Source organism: Odocoileus virginianus, chromosome 3 (assembly GCF_023699985.2).
Source record: "Odocoileus virginianus isolate 20LAN1187 ecotype Illinois chromosome 3, Ovbor_1.2, whole genome shotgun sequence".
Lineage (NCBI taxonomy): Eukaryota > Metazoa > Chordata > Mammalia > Artiodactyla > Cervidae > Odocoileus > Odocoileus virginianus.
The window spans coordinates 41357959-41375665 of NC_069676.1; the positions used below are offsets into that span (position 1 = coordinate 41357959).

The following is a 17707-nucleotide window of genomic DNA, read 5'->3' on the forward strand; positions in this document are numbered from 1 at the left end:
CTATAAATGAATAAATAGTACTTTATCTGCTTAATGTGAACAATATGTGAAATCTTAATAGAAAAACTTCCTTCTCTAATATATGCATCAATGGTCACTTAACATTTATGAAATACTGTTTTTACCTGAATAAAAACAAACTGCCAGGATAAGATTAAAAGCTGTGTTAATAGTTCTTCTTGTCAACAATCTCATGCTTCATGAGGATGTTCTGATATATGGTAAGTAATAAGGAAAAGCCATTTTTTTAAAAAAATAAGGGAAAAAAATGGAGGTTTAAAGACAGAGTGGAAAACTATAATATTCCAGTGTCAGAAAAGCAGGAATGAACTTATTTTAAATATATGGATCATAAATATATTATTCAATTATAATTCTTGTAAAATAGAATAAAAACAAACACTGTATGAAACTAGTAAATCATAAGTAGACACACCTGTTCCCCATCACTGTCTTCACTGCTGCTTAGTTTTAAGTCATCTTTTAACATACTAGAAGGAAAAGGCAAAGAGAATGATTATTTTGGGAATTTCATCATGGCATAGCAGAGTATTAGATATTCAACAATAATTCTAGAAATAATCACTGTGGTAGCCAAAGATTTAACTGCAAAATAAAGAAAAGACCCAGTAAGTCTTACTCTGTCTGGTTTGCTTTATATCCAGAATAAAAAACTGGGAAAGATGAAATTTAACAATTTCAATTTTGGAAGCTCTAACTTTTCCATAAGTAAAATATTCATCTTTCTTTTCTAATTAAATAAAAGTTACCTTCCACAAACTCTTATACTCATTATCTCTAATTTTACTCTAATTGCATATATACAAACTCATTCATTATTAAAACAAATTATCATACTCATACCCAATAGTCCACTAAAGGAATATGACTCTCAAAAAGAAGGGAGATAAAATGAAAGCATCAGCAATTCTCTTTCACTATCCCCAGTGTTTTATGAAGAGATATGTACACTTGGGTAATTGTGAAAACCAGAACACACAAAGTGCTAGTTTGTAAATGCCTTGCTATGAAAGATGAGTGCTCTTTGCAGATGTCCAATTTTGGGTAAGAACCTTGGTTATACAAGAGAAATAACCATGTATGAATTAAAAACAACTCGAGTTATATATATAAAATGTATATATATATAAAAAATATATAATTATTATATATATAATATATAATAAATCCACGGTCCAAATCTTTCTTAATCAAAATTCAAATCAACTATTAATTTAAAAGTAAAATTACAGATTTATATTTTCCTTAAGGCCACAGAATCAAAATCAAAATTAAAAACTGAGTAATGAATCATAAAACACTCCTTGCCTTTTTATAAGAAAGGAAAAATTAACACAAACCTTAGGGAAAACTAGAAAATGTTTGATTTCTATCACCACTAGTTACATTACCTTTCTTCTCAAAATTTCCTGACAGTCTTCAATCAATGGAAAGGAAATCTTCTTTCACTCCTCCTACTACTAATACTCTCCCCTCAAAGCTTAACCTGTTTCTAAATCTGATCCCAAATTCAGAGTTTCACATAAACCACCACCTTGATACAAAGTAACCAGATAATTATAGAACTATGAAATCTGTTCTAAGGATGACCAAATAAGTGGGACAAGTAGAAAGGTCTTCTTTTGGTCCAGGTCTCAGTACATCTCTATGACTGATTTCCTATAAAGAAATGTACTTACTCTGAATTCTCTCAGCCCTTATGATTTAATAATGGCAGGTCAATGAACCTGTTAACCCATGTGAACATGTCAAAGCTTTTACCATACTGCTTAAGGTACTGGATGCTCTTGTTCCCTCAGAAACCAAAGTTATCTGCACATATATGGTAAGCTCCCATCGGTTTTCTGCACATGAATAAATATTATAAACAGGAATTTACATAATTTGAAATTTTCAGCAGTCAGGTGAAATTACTTGTATTCATATATTTTCATTCTCAATTCCCACTATGTTCAGCTGAAGAGACTAAGGTTATCAGTATAGACTGTGGTTATACTGGTTATTCACTTTCTTTAGAATTTTGTTTCAATCACTGGATTAACTTGTGGTCTCAGGAATTCAGCAGTAAATTCATTCTTTAAGTTGGAATTTATTATCGTCCAATATACCACTCTACTACATTTTGATACACATTTCTGGGTCTATCTATAAAATAAAAGTAGGAAAACAACACAGACAGTATGAACTATGCTGCTTTAATATTCTAAATTTTGTGGTCAAATGGAGGGCTTTACTAAGAAGAATCCTGTATTTTATCCACTTTTTTTTTTTGGTTTGTTTTTTTAAACAAACTATCAACACAAACACTTCTGAAAGATAAGAAAAAAGTGTAATCATAGAGCAGGGGTAGGTAAACTATGGTCCCACAAGCCAAATCTAGGCCTGTTTTGTAAAGAAAGTTTCAACTGGAACATAACCGCACCCATAGTCTCTGGCTGCTTTTATGGTACAACAGCAAAGTTGAGTAGCTGAGACAGAAACCATCTGGACCCTAAAGTCTAATAAACTATTTCACTATCTGGTCTTTTACATAAAAGTTTGTCTACCTGTGCCTTAAAAGATTAAACACATATTTCTAAGTGTTCTAGATAGCCAGATACTACAAGTTAGACTTTGAGCAAAAAAAAGACAAACATTAAACTTACGATTTAGACTGGTGTGCATTTGAAGTTTTAGAAGAAGGATTATATCTTTCTGGATCAAAAAAGAATGCAGACATCAGCAACTATAGTATGGCTATTCATATTTTAAAATGTCTATCTATATAACCTCAAAGAAATATAAATAAAAACAATGGGATATAATTCTTCATCAATCAAATCGGTAACACTTTAATGTACATAATATGAAATACTGGTGCAAACAGGCATGTCACATGTTATTGGCAGGACTGTAAATTCATACAATCTTTCTGGAGGGCAATTTGATAATATTATCTTACCAATACTGTAAATGCACATATCCACTGACCTAGCAGTTAAAAGGAAATGAATTTACACTACAAGTACATCTGGAGGAATACATACACAGAAATAAACACTCACACAGTTTATTATAGCATGGTTTACAACAGCAAAACTGGAAACCAATGCCCATCTACAGGGGACTAGATAAATACATTAGGATAGTTTCAACAATATAACACATTTTTGTTTTTAAAAAAGAGTGAACTAGAGCTTTATACTGATATTAAAAAAAAAAATGTGACAGTCATTCAGTCGATTTTAAGAGAAAATGAATACTTTCTGGCCTACAGTTAGTTATTTACTATGTATCTACAATGTTGGGTCCTTTTTTCCTATCTGTAGCTTTAAGACAGAACAAAGAAATAGGTACATAAGATTTGTTAACCTTAAAATGGACCTCTGCTTTAAGATCACTAAAGTCAACAAACTAAGGACTAAAAAAGCTCCACATTTTAACCTCTCAAAACAGCTTATTACCAGAGTAAATATACCTGAGAAGTTACTGCTCTTGGCAAAAGAACATTTGTTTGTTTTTAGAGAGCTTTATGGTGAAGTCCAGACATTTGCAAGGTTCCTGACCTTACCACTACCAATTCATACAGCCATCAACTCGTGGAACCACAATGAAATTCCCCATAGCTATCTTCCCCTCAAGTTCTTCTGAGAGGCCAAGACAGTGGAGGTAGACAGGGACTTTGTAGCAGACATCAGACTTTCTTCCCAGCTAAAAAGACCCAGAAATAATTGAATGGCTCTTGGGGATATGAGGTGGCCATCAAACTGAACTCATGAGCTCTGAACTACTAGTTCAAATACTTAATAAAAATAGCTTATTTTGATATCAAGTGATTTATAATTCTTCATTTTTTAAGCTAAGATTCAGTTCAACCCATTACTAATCATCAGATCATAAATACTGAGATAAGATACACAAAAGAATTATTAAAGAAACATATGATGTGACCACAAGAAATGAAATAAACAGCTTAATATAAAACCAAGAGGAAAAGAAATACTCACTTTGTTCTCCAGGGCCAAAACTGGACTGCTGAGACTCCTGAGAAAAAGGGACATAAAATTATATAGTGACATTAAGAGAAAAAGGTTCATTAGAGAAAAATACTTCACATTAAACTACTCATTTCCAACGAATTCAATGGAAGAGTCTGTTGAGTTACTAAGAATGCATAAAAGACAAAAGCAAAAGAAAAACAAAAAACAAAAAAAGAATGCATAAAAGAAAAAAAAAAAAACTGAAAGAATTTAATGATCCCATCTGATCAGCTTCACCAATTCAATGGTCAGTAGTAGAGCTTCCCAGAGCTTAATAAAGAAAAGTACCAATCTATGTAACAGTCTTTCTTTATCATTTGTTTTTAGCAGCATCTTTGGCACTCATATCCTAATTTAATTCTTGGTCTTAAGAAAATGTTATTTTTTAAAGAATACTAATAATGATGTATTAAAATGAAGATAGTTGTGCAAACTATATTTACTCAAAACATACCACTATTATGGACTAGTGACCCCTTCAGTTATTCCCATGTCATTTTACTGCACCCCCCCCCCCCCCCCCGCCCACTCCCAGTATCTTATAATTAGCAACCTCAGGAAGAGATCTCCCATACTCATTTTACATACTTCTTTGTAAGCCCTACACTAGCACTGTGCCTGGCACTCAGCAAGGATCAGTTAAAAAAAAAGCCAAAATATCCAGGAAAGAAACTTTTCAAACTCAACTTTCAAGACAAGAACAGCTGTTTCACAAGTGCAAGTTGTACATTTTTCTAGGTTAAGTCTGTGGTACACAGTGCAGTACACTAAGATTACACAAACATCCCTAATCTCTTCAAAAGCTTACTTAAAAATAAGTATAATCTTCTAAGAATGACAGAATTACCTGTGAAAGAGAAATCCAAACAGTATCAAAGCTAAAATATAGTTTTGCTGTTTAAAAATGCTTTAAACCTACACCAACAGTCAACTGATTTTCAACAAGGGTGTGAAGACCATCCAACACAGAAAGAACACTTCAACAAAAGGTGCTAGGACAAGTGAATAGTCATATGCAAAATAATGAAGTCGGATCCTTACCACAGACAATATAAAAAAAAAAATTAACCTGGAATAGATCGAAGACCTAAATCTAAGAGACAAAACTACAAACTCTTAGAGAAAATGCAGTGCCAAATCTTAATAACCTTGGATTTGGCAAAGAATTCTTATATATGACACCAAAAGCACATGACATGAAAGAAATAGATAAACTGGATTTCATTAAAATTAAGAACTTTTGTGCTTCAAAGGAAACCATCAAGAAGGTGAAAAGACAACACACAAATTGAGGAGAAAATATTTGCAAATCATATATCTGAAAAGAGACTGGTATCTACAATATACAAAAAGCTATTATAACTCAATGCTGAAAGTCAGGTAACCCAATGGAAAAAAATGGGTAAAGGATCTGACTATACATTTTCCCAAGAAATGTGACTAGAAAGCATATGAAAAGATGTTTGACTTCATTTGTCACTGGCAGGAAATGCAAATCGAACTGACAATGAGATATCATTTCACACCCACTAAGATGACTAGAATCAAAAAGACAACTGCAGTGTTGGTAAGAATGTGGAGAAACTGAAAGCCTAATAGGAAATACTAAATGGTACATCTAGCTGCTTTGGAAAGCATTCTGGCAGTTCCTCAGATAATTAAACATAAGAGTTACAACATGATCCAGCAATTCTGCCCCAGGTATATAACCAAGTGAAATGAAAACATGTCCACACAAAAAATTGTGCCCAAAGGTTTACAGAAGTATTAGTCATAGTAGCCAAAAGCCCAAAACAACCCAAATTTCCATCAGCTGTTGTTGTGTTAGACACTCAGTCATGTCCGACTCTTTGTGACTCCATGGACTGCAGCCCACCAGGCTCCTCTGTCCCTGGGATTCTCCAGGCAAGAATACCGGTATAGGTTGCCATTTCCTTCTCCAAGGGATCTTCCCAACCCAGGGATCAAACCTGGGTCTCCTGCATTGCAGGCAGATTCTTAACTGTCTAAGCCACTAGCCCTCCAACAGGTGATGAATGTATAAACAAAATGATCTACATCTAAACAATGGATTATTATTTGACCATAAAAAAGAATGAAGGAACTGATACATGCTACAACTTGGAAGAACCTTGAACATTATGTGAAGAGAAAGAATCCAGTTGCAAGAGATATGCAATATATGATATGATTTCATTTACATGAAATGTCCAGAAAGGGGAAATCAATACAGAGGACATATTGGTTGGGCAGGATTGAACTGGGAGGGGAACAGAAAGAAAAAGGTTGATAGCTAAATAAATGGTAGGGAGCTTCCCTTGGAGGTGATAAAAATGTTCTAAACAATAAAAAAAAAAAATTCTTTTTGGCTATGCCACATGATTTGTGGGATCTTAGTTCCCTGACATGGGATTGAATCTGGGCCCTTGTCAGTGAAAGTGCAGAGTCCTAAGCATTGGATCACCACAGATTTCCCAAAATGTTTAAAAATTCACTGCTATAATGGTTGCACATATCTATAAATATGTTCAAAACCATTTAATTATATACTCTGAATGGGTGATTTGCATGATATGTAAATTCTATCTCAATAAAGCTATTCTAAAAGTCTTTAAATACATCACTGACCAAGAGGTCATTCCTGTGAATCTTATTAAAAATGAAAAGAAGGATCTCCCTGGTGGTACAGTGGCTAGGACTCTGCGCTCCCAATATAGGGGGTCTGGGTTCAATCCCTGGTCAGGGAACTGGATCCTGCATGTCCCAACTATGACCCAGCACAGCCAAGCAAATATTTACTTTTTACATGGAAAGAGTTCTCTACCCAGCCTTGAATGACTAATTGTCTTATACTCATTTACCTGGTAAATGGTCTAACAGTTCAATGACCTAAGCTTTTAAGTTGTCTCTTGATTCCTTTTTCTCACCTCTGACAATAGTCAGTTAGTGACCAAAGGCAACTGGAGGGACTTCCCTGGTGGTCCAGTGGTTAAGACTCCATATTTCCAATGCAGGAGACATGGGTTTGATTCCTGTTTGGGGAATTAAGATCCTATGTGCCACATAGGTGGCCTAAAAAAAAACCACCAAAATCTATAAAATAAATAAGCAAATATGACTGGATTCTGTCTAGACCATCTACTTATATGCAACACCTTCTCCTCTCCATCTGTACTGCAAAGACATAGGTTGTCACCTTTCTTCATTTACAATGGTCATCTAACAGATCTTCCTGGCTCCAGCCTTTGTCTCTTTCACTCAACAACAGCCTCTAGTTGACCTTTCTAAAGTCCAAGTCTTAGTATGTATCATTAATACTCCCCTATTTTTCACAGAGTGTACAATGGCTCTTCATTTTTCCTAAGGCTGAAACCCAAACTCCTTGATACACATTCACTCACATATCTAAATAGTGGAAAAACACAATAAGCAAAAACTGCCAAGGTCTTTGTCTTCATGGAACTTAATATCAATGAGTATTTTTGCAACCACTCATGCAAATCAAGATAAAAATAGCAACTGTGTTAAGTACAACAAAGGGCAAAAGCTTACACAGTATTATAAAGTAATATAAAAATAACAATTTTATTATGTGTGTGTGCATGAGAAACAAACATACAGATACCCATACACACACACACCCCTGACCAGGGAAATGAGCAAAGGCTTCCCTGAGTAGGTACTGCTCAGGATGAAACTTGAAGGATATGCAGGAAGTAAACTGGGAAAGGATGAGAAACGTAAGTGTTCAGGGTAGACAGAAAAGCGTGTGTAAAGGCAAGGAAGAATAGGAGCCTAGCTAGTATAAAGAACTTCAAGGCAGCCCACGAGAGGAAAAAGTATAGAAGGAAGAGGGTTAAGAAATTAAATTCAGGACCATAGAGGCTAAATCACATAGCTGATTTTTATAGACCATATTAAAGATTTGTGTGTGTGTGTGCAGTTTACTAAGCTGAAGAATTATACATCTACATACTGTGATGACTACCTTGGCTATTAAGTAGAGAACAGCTTTGAGAAATCTAGAATGGAAGTAAAGATATTTCTGTTTGCAGTGGTGCAAATAGGAGATGACTACAGCTTAAAGATACTGGTCTCCAAGCTTTTTTGATCATGTACTCCCCACCACTAAGACAGTTTTGCATTTGTATCTCCCAAATATGTGTGTGCTCAGTTGCATCTGACTTTTGTGACCCCATGAACCGTAGCCTGTCAAGTTTCTCTGTCTATGGAATTTTCTAGGCAAGAATGTTGAAATGGGTTGCCATTTGCATTACTATTTAACTAGTATATATTATGTAAGACCAAAATATTAAAATTCTAAAGGGCTCAGATAAAATAATATTCTAGAGTAATTTAAAAATTGTTATTTATCAATGGCAACAACGCTTTCCTTACATACACACAAAAATGCAGTCTGACACTAAAACTGGTTTGATAGTTGTTCCACTGGGTATCACAAAGACACAGCTAGACAAATGGAAGAGATGCTATACTGACTAAATCATGATACCAAAATTTCAATCTCTCAGATTAATATGCAAAAGTTTCTGTTGAAATTTAGCTAATAGATTTCCAATGGTCACTGACACAAAACTATTTCTCAAGAAAATAAAAGGTTATGGTTTAGTATTTTTAGGTAATGGGTTCAAAACTCACTGACATTAGAAAATTCTGTTTCCAAGTCTTTAAAGCTTGTACATATGACAATTATCACAGTTTTTGTCAACAACATAAAAAATACAGGACTTCCCTGGTGGTTCAGTGGTTAAGAATCCGCCTGCCAATACAGGTGGCCCAGGTTTGATCCTTCGTCCAGGAAGATTCCATATGCAACTTAATTAAGCCCATGTACCCTAGAGTCTGTGCTTTGCAAAAAGAGAAGCCTCAGCAATACAATGAAAAACCCATGCACCACACTAGAGAAAGTCTGTGTGCAGCAACAAAGACCCAGAGCAGCCATAAATAAACAACAATGGAAACACATAGTGATGACATTATTTTTAAGATGTTGCCTTCCTAACTTGAGGCAGTCACTTTTTCATTCATTGTTAGGACATCACTTTTATTCTAAGAGGTTTTAATTTATTATCATTTTAAATATGCTATGAAAAGATCTAATCTATTTGGGACTTATGTATGAAAGAGAGGGAGGGGAAAGGGAAAAAGGAAGGATGGAGGGAAGGAGAAGAGGGCGGGAGGGACAGAAAGGAAAGGAAGGAGGTTATCTAATTCACTTTTAAGTACTGCTACTGCTAAGTCACTTCAGTCGTGTCTGACTCTGTGCGACCCCATAGACGGCAGCCCACCAGGCTCCCCCGTCCCTGGGATTCTCCAGGCAAGAACACTGGAGTGGGTTGCCATTTCCTTCTCCAATGCATGAAAGTGAAAAGTGAAAGGGAAGTCACTCAGTCGTGTCCCACTCTTAGCGACCCCATGGACCACAGCCTACCAGGCTCCTCCATCCATGGGATTTTCCAGGCAAGGGTACTGGAGTGGGGTGCCATTGCCTTCTTTGACTTTTAAGTACACCAACTCTTATTGTCATTAAACAAATAATCAGTGAACTTCTGGGTTAATATAAAAAGTATTTGGGAGTGCCACACCAGTTCTCCACGAAGGAAGGGGGAGGAGAAACTATTTATACTTTAGGACTTTTCTCTGTTGTATCTTTCTTTGAGTGGTATACACACAAACATAGCTTTTCAAGTATTTTATAACTGAAGTTACCAGAAGCCTGGTAGCTCAGATGGTAAAGAATATGCCTGCAATGCAGAAGACCCAGGATTGATCCCTGGGTCGGGAAGATCCCCTGGAGGAGGAAATGGCAATCCACTCCAGTATTCTTGCCTGGAGAATTCCATGGACAGAGGAGCCTGCAGACTACAATCCATGGGGTCTCAAAGAGTTGGACACAACTAAGGGACTAACACACACACACCTAACTGAGAAGAGAAGCAAACAATATCTTACATTGGTACTGCTACTAGAAGCACCTACACTTTCACCCATCTATATAGAGCTATCTTTGTACACTGCGTGGTTTATTCTAATACTTGTTTCTTAAATCTTAAGTTTTGCTTTCTAAGTCTGTTTCAATAGTGTTTCCTGACAAAGGAATGCATTTTAGTATGTTTTTTCTGTGTTCTCTCTGTACTGAATTTCAGTCACTTTCTTTGCAATAAAAAGACCAAATTAAAAAAAAAAAAAAAAAGACCAAGTTTTTAAAAGGGAGAACACTAGGAGAAACAACAAAAGAAGTTTTTAATAAAATCTTATTAGACTTGATTTATGTTAAAGGTTGTACTGAATACCACATAATTCAAAATGTCACTAAGTACAAATTATGATGCTTTCACCATTTTATCAGTTACTATCTCAAGGTATATGCTATATATACTAAAAGCAAGATTAATGATAAAAATGCATGTCAAATTACTGCTGATTAAAAAAGAAAGAGAGAAAATTACTGCTGATAATCTGGATTTTTTTCTTATTTTTTCTGCTTATGGCATCTTTGTTTCTACTATGCAGTGGCAGATACAGAGCTCATACTTGGAGAAGGACAATCTCAACTTTGCCATTTTCTTGTTTGGTCAGAAAAGGATTTGTTTTATTTTCTTTTGATAGTTTCACTGCAGGTATGTCTTTTAAGCCATTTGTGCATTGGTGAAGATTAGCTGAATTAAAATCAGTTAACATAATCTATAAATAATCTTAACAAAGCACACTTAAAACTGCAACATGCCACACCCAGGAAGAACAAATGAACAAGAATAACTCTATCAGCTTTTCCATATTGAAAAGACCTAAACTTCTCTTTCGATACCTCACATACCAGACATAAAATGTGATCATCTGTCATTCAGATCAAGGAATAGAAATATGTACTTATTTCATTTTTCTTTTGAGACTAAAAAAAAAAAATTTAGGGTTTGTAGAACTAAAATATAAGAATAAAGTTTTCATCTCCCACCTCCCATTCTCCAATGCACACAACACTGGGATATATATTTTCCACTCTAGAGACTGTTGACTTAACTACAGTGGTAACAATAAAGATGGAGAAAAATGAATGAAACTGAAACACATTAAAGGAGTTAAAATCATCAGGACTTGGTGACAGTCTGTGAGGTGTGATAAAGAGGGAAATGCCAAACATAACTCGTATAATCCTTTCTAGCTTCACTAAGATATGGAATGGTAGAAGAGAACCATGTTTCTTCTCTCTTTCTTTCATCTTTCTTCTCTCTTCTTTTTGATTGGGGGAATCAAGTGTTCTCCACATGTTTAACTGTGCATCCGATTAAATGCCAACTAACAGGTAATTTCTTAATCTGGATGAGTAGTGTATAGTGGAAGACAAGAAATAGCTTAACAATACTCAAAGCTCACAAAAATTCCAATGAAGATAAAAAATGAAAAATGTTAACAGGAATTTCCAAAATGGGCCATTGATGATCTTAATGGCTTTAGTAACGCATTGAGAGTGAAAAGCAAGATCAGATTGGACTGAGGATTGAGAGAAGGAAAGTATTAATATACAGACAGCAAATATGAACCATTCTTTAATAAGCTTAACTTAATAAGTGTAGTGGCTAGTTAAGCTTAACTTAACAAGTAAATGACAGTGATAATAAACGAGCTCTCCAAATATGTTCTTAAATTCAACTTCTCACCCATCACTATGAACTGCTCTTTCAGAACTGTTGGTGTATGCTCGGCCACTCAGTTGTGTCCAACTTTTTGTGACCCCACGGAATGGAGCCCACCATGTTCCTCTGTCCATGGGATTTCTAGGCAAGAATATTGGATTGGGTTGCCAATTCCTACTCCAGGAATCAAACCCATGTCTCCGGAGTCTCCTGCACTGGCTGGTAGATTCTTTATCACTGAACCATCTGGGAAGCCGTTCAGAGCTGTTGCTTAGCTGCTAAGTCATGTCTGACTCTTTGGACTGTAGCCCATCAGCCTCCACTGTCCCTGGAATTTCCAAGGCAAGAATACTGGAGTGGGTTGCCATTTTCTCCCTCTAGGGGATCTTTCTGACCCAGGGATTGAATCCACATCTCCTGTGTCTCCTTCACTAAGGTAGATTCTTTACCCACTAAGCCACCAGAGACCTGTTAATGGGTATGAAATCCTCTATGTTGTACTCCTCATTTTCCCATGTGCTTCTGGGAACTTACTTCTGGCACTTACTTACTTCCTTTGTAACCCCAGTTGTTGTCATCTTCTCAAGTGCCATCACTTGTCCCTTCTCTGTCTTTTCATTAGACCTAGTCCATACGGTTAGTGCACAAGGAGAATAAATACCTATTGAAGCTTCACATAAAGCTTTAAGCTATATTACACATGAAGCTGTATTCACTGAAAAGTCAGAGAATGAAACATGCTACAAAAAAAGCCAAACCCTGGACTTCCTTGGTGGTCCAGCAGTTAAGACTCTACTTCAGGGGGTGAGGGTTTGATTCCTGGTTAGGGAACTTATGATCCAGCATGTCACATGGTGGGGCCAGGAAAAAAAAAAAAAAGCAAAACCCTGTAAAAGCTACCTAGCCAAAGCAATAATCAGTAAGTAGCTAACTGAGCTGTTTCAGAAAAATAAAAAATCTAAACACAGTTCAGTTCAGTTTGGTCATGTCCAACTCTTTGCAACCCCATGGACTGCAGCACGCCAGGCTTCCCTGTCCATCATCAACACCTGGAGCTTGCTCAAACTCATGTCCACCAAGTCGGTGATGCCATCCAACCATCTCATCCTCTGTCATCCCCTTCTCCCCCTGGCTTCAATCTTTCCCACACCAGGGTCTTTTCTAATGAGTCTGTACTTCACATGACTTCAGTATCAGTCCTTCCAATGAATATTGAGGCCTGATTTCCTTTAGGATTGACTGGTTGGATATCCCTGCAGTCCAAGGGACTCTCAAGAGTCTTCTCCAACACCACAGTTCAAAAGCATCAATTCTTCAGTGCTCAGCTTTCTTTATGGTCCAACTCTTTCATCCATACATGACTACTGGAAAACCATAGCTTTGACTAGGTAGACCTTTGTTGGCAAAGTAATGTCTCTGCTTTTTAATATGTTGTCCAGATTTGTCATAGCTTTTCTTCCAAGGAGCAAGCGTCTTTCAATTTCATGGCTGTAGTCACCATCTGCAGTGATTTTGGAGCCCAAGAAAATAAAGTCTCTCACCGTTCCCACTGTTTCCATTGTTTACTCAGGTAAATAGTTACTTGAGCATATATTAATATATCTAAATTCAGTCAACAAACATTTACTGAATAGCTATTATGTGCCAGAAACTATTCTATTGGTACCATCTAAATGGCTCAGTGATATATCTACAGCACCAAGAACACTGCCAGGGATTGTTCAAAACATATAGCTGAATATGAGTAAAGGCAGTCAAGAGCTTTACTTTAGTTCACTGCAAACTATTACTGGAAAATCTACCAACTTTTCCCTAAGCACACTCATTCACTCTGCTTTCCCTCCTGTGAAAAAGAATGACATAATTGTGCTCTGTGTGTGCGTGCTCAGGCACATCAGTTGTGTCCAACTCTTTGCGACCATATGGACACTATATAGCCCACCAGGCTCCTCTGTCCATGGGATTTTCCAGGCAAGAATACTGGAGTTGGTTGCCATGCTGTCCTTCAGGGCATCATCCTGACTCAGGGATCTGCTGCATTGCAGGTGGATTTTTTACCCACTGAGTCACTTGGGAAGTTTTAATTGTGCTCCAAGGCAAATATTCTCTACTTTGGCACAAATTTCAATTCCTCTTGTGAAGATTTCCTAAGATTACCTTCTTTCTTTCCCACTTATTGCTTGCTTTTCCTTTTTAACAAAATCACTTTCATCAGCATATAAATATAATACAATGCCCTCATCTTATAAAAAAATACTCCCAAGACAATATCATCATACCCTTTTCTGGCACCACCACATTTCTCTGCTCCCTTCTACAGACAGTGTCTCAAAATAAAATCTCCATTTATACAATCACTGCCTCTAATACCTTTTTAGCCCACTGCAACCTTCTCTTACCCTCATCTTTGTAACTAAAAATGTCACCAATAAAGAATACACTGTCAAAATTTCCCTGGTGGTCCAGAGGTTCAGAATCTCCCTTGCAAAGCAGTGGACATGGGTCCAATCCCTGGTCAGGGAACTAAGATAAAAGAGAGTCCAAGCATCGCATGTCACAACAAAGGTCCCACGTGCCACAACTAAGACCAGATGCAGTCAAATGAATAAAAATTTAAAAAGGAATACACTGTCAAATACTGTATGATATCACTTACATTTGAAACTTAAAACATGACACAAATGAACTTATCTATGAAACAGAAACCAAATCACAGGCATAAAGAACAGCATTGTGGTTGCCAAGGGGGAGGGGGCAGGAGAGGGATGGACTGGGAGTTTGGGACTAGCAGATACGAACTATTATAAACAGAATGGATAAACAACAAGGTCCTACTGTATAGCATAGGGAACTATATTCACTATCCCATGATAAACCATGATGGAAAAGAATATGAAGATGGATGTATATAAAACTGAATCACTTTGGACTGCAGCCCATCAGACTCCTCTGTCCAAGAAATTTCCTAAGCAAGAATAACAGAGTGGGTTGCCATTTCCCCCCTGGAAAATCCTCAAATACTTGAAAATAAAACTACATGCTTCTAAATAACCCATGACTCTAAGAAGAAGTCACAGAAGAAATTAGGGAAATATTTTGCACTGAATGATAATAAAAACACAATATATCATAATTTGTGAGATACACTTTAAAAAAGGGCTTAGAGGGAAACTGATAGTTTTAAACACTTAAAACAAGAAATGTTTATAATCTATGATCTAAGCTTCCAAATTAATAAATCAGAAGAAAAGCAAATGAAACCCAAAATAGGCAGAAAGAAGAAAATAATTACAATAAAAGCAAAAATCAAAGAAACAGAAAACTGAAAAAGCTAAACGATGGTTCTTGGAACTGACAATAAAACTGATAAACGACTAGCTAGACAGATCAAGGAAAACAAAAAGAGAAACCACAAATAACCAATAGCAGGGGAAAGAGAACTTTACTATAGATCTTACAGACATTAAAGAATAAGTATAGCTTATTAATGACACTGGGCCAATAAATATGACTGAAAAGAAAAAAATTACCAAAACTGACATAAGAAATAGAAAATTTGAATAGCTTTATATTTAATAAAGAAATAATAAAGAAATTTAATTTGTAATTTAAAATCCTCCAGTAGAGAATACTAGGGGTACAGATAGCTTCACTGTTGAGTTATATTAAACACACAAGGAAGAATTAATGTTAATATTTCACAAACTATTTCAGAAAATAAGAGATGAAGGGAACATTTCCTTGCTCCTTTAAAGAAGCCAGCACTATCCTGATATCAAACCAAAGACATTATTAGAAAAAAAAAAGAAAAAAGAAACCTATAAACATCACCCACTCAACGCTGGCATCACCGCCCCCCTCCCCGCTCCCCTCACAGGGCAAAGGTGAAAAATCTTGAACTAATATTTCAAAAAGAAGAATGGCCAATAAGCTCATAAAGAGGTTCAATGTCATTAGACATCAGGGAAATACAAATTAAAACCAGTATGAGATACTGCTAATGCCCAGTAAAATGGTTGAAACTAAAAAGAATGACAATACTAATGTAGGATGTAAAACAAATGAAATCAGTCCTGAATATTCACCGGAAGGACTGATGCTGAAGCTGAAACTCCAATACTTTGGCCACCTGATACAAAGAACTGACTCACTAGAAAAGACTCTGATGATGGGAAAGATTGAAGGTGGGAGGAGAAGGGGATGACAGAGGATGAGATGGTTGGATGGCATCACTGACTTGATGGACATAAGTTTGAGTAAGCTCCAGGAGTTGGTGATGGACAGGGAAGCCTGGCATGCTGCAATCCATGGGGTTGCAAAGAGTCGGACATGACTGAGCGACTGAACTGAACTGAAAACAAATGAAACTATTATACACGGCTGGGAAATGGGAGTGGATAAGGTAGGAGTATGGTACAACCAATTTGGCACGCACTTGATACATAATCCAGAAATTCTACTTCTTTCTGTATGACTCAGTAGACCCGTAAGAAAAAAAAATACAAGTTCACACAAAGAATTGTTAGTCAATGTTTATAAATACTCAATTCTTAACAGGTAAAATCTAGAAACAACTCAATGTTTATCAACAGGTGAATGAATAAATAAATTTTGGTATTTTTATATAACGGAAATAAAAATGAACTATGAATATAAAGAAAAACATTACTGACACATTCAAGAACATGGAAGAATTCCAAAAGTATATACTGAGCAGAAGAATGCAAATATATATGCCAAAAACATATATACATTATATGGATTACATTTATATGAAATTCAAGAGAAAGCAAAACTTACCTATAGTGACAGAGAACAGATAGCAATTGTGTGGGGCCAGTGGTGGGGTGAGGTGGACTGGAAAGAAACTTGAGGGAACTTTGTGGGTTGAAGGAAATGTTCTAATTCTTAATTAACATGTTGCTTACAAAGGTGCACATGTCTATCAAAACTCAGGCTGTACATTCTATATGCATTTTTTATGTGTAAACATAGCTGACTTAAAAAGTAAAAGAGTGGTATGACACACATACATGCAGCAAGTTTTCTCTCGACCTCATGTCACTCACAAAAATAAATGGAGCTAAATATAAACAAAGGAAATAAAACTGCAATCACATTAAAAGAAAAATAAGAAGTCATGTTTATGATCCTGGAGATGGAAAAACCTTCTTTAACAAGACATTAAAGAGCAAAAGCTTTATACAAGAGAAAGATAAATTTATTCATCAAACAAAATCTTTTAGACCATAAAACTTAAATGGGCACTGAGTGGGAAAAACATTTGCAGTACGTGGAATAAATTATTCTAATGCAGAATTCAAACAAAACAACATAAAACAAAAACAGAAATTTTCCTAAAACTCATTAGGCAAAAGGTATAGCCCAAAGGGCAGAAGACATAGGCCAATGAATCCACATAGACATTAAATGGATGACAAATCTGTAAAGATGATGAACCTCCCCAGCAACCTAGGAAATAGAATACTATTTCCTACTCAAAAGACTGGTGCTTAAAATAACAAATAGCAGTGTGCATGTAAGGAATAAAAGGAAACACAAGTGCAGGTATTGACTAGCACAATTACCACAGAGGGAATTTGAGAGAATATATTAACTATATACTCTCAATATTCAACAATTTTATTTCTTGCTTTTTACTCAAAAGAAACTCACATGCACACAAGAAGGCAGGAATAAAAGTTATCCACTACAGCAATGTTTATAGAAATGAAAATTTGGCAACAAGATAAATATCAAAGGGAAATGGCTAAATAAATTTAAGATATGAAATGGACGCAATTAAAAGAACTGAATACTTCTATATGTAATATATTATATATAACATGAAAAAGTATCTAAGATCTATTGCTGACTGATTAAAAATACAGAGTAATATTTCTGTACAGAAATTAAGTGAGAAAATTTTTATATGTAATGATTCCATTATATGTACATATAAATGCATTTGGAAAGACTTGTAAAGATATGCATGAAGTAGCTCTGGTGAGA

General features: G+C 35.8%; 1 protein-coding gene across 3 annotated transcripts in view; it reads right to left on the reverse strand.

The window, feature by feature from the left end:
- AFF4 (ALF transcription elongation factor 4) overlaps positions 1-17707 on the reverse strand; it is a 72228-nt gene that overhangs the window by 19624 nt on the left and 34897 nt on the right. For all 3 annotated transcript variants that reach the window (XM_070465351.1, XM_020897584.2, XM_020897583.2), the window contains 3 exons: positions 4008-4044; positions 2667-2715; positions 437-491 (listed from right to left, as the gene is read on the reverse strand). In XM_070465351.1, coding sequence (XP_070321452.1) covers positions 437-491; positions 2667-2715; positions 4008-4044 — 141 coding nt within the window. The remainder of the gene's footprint in view (positions 1-436; positions 492-2666; positions 2716-4007; positions 4045-17707) is intronic.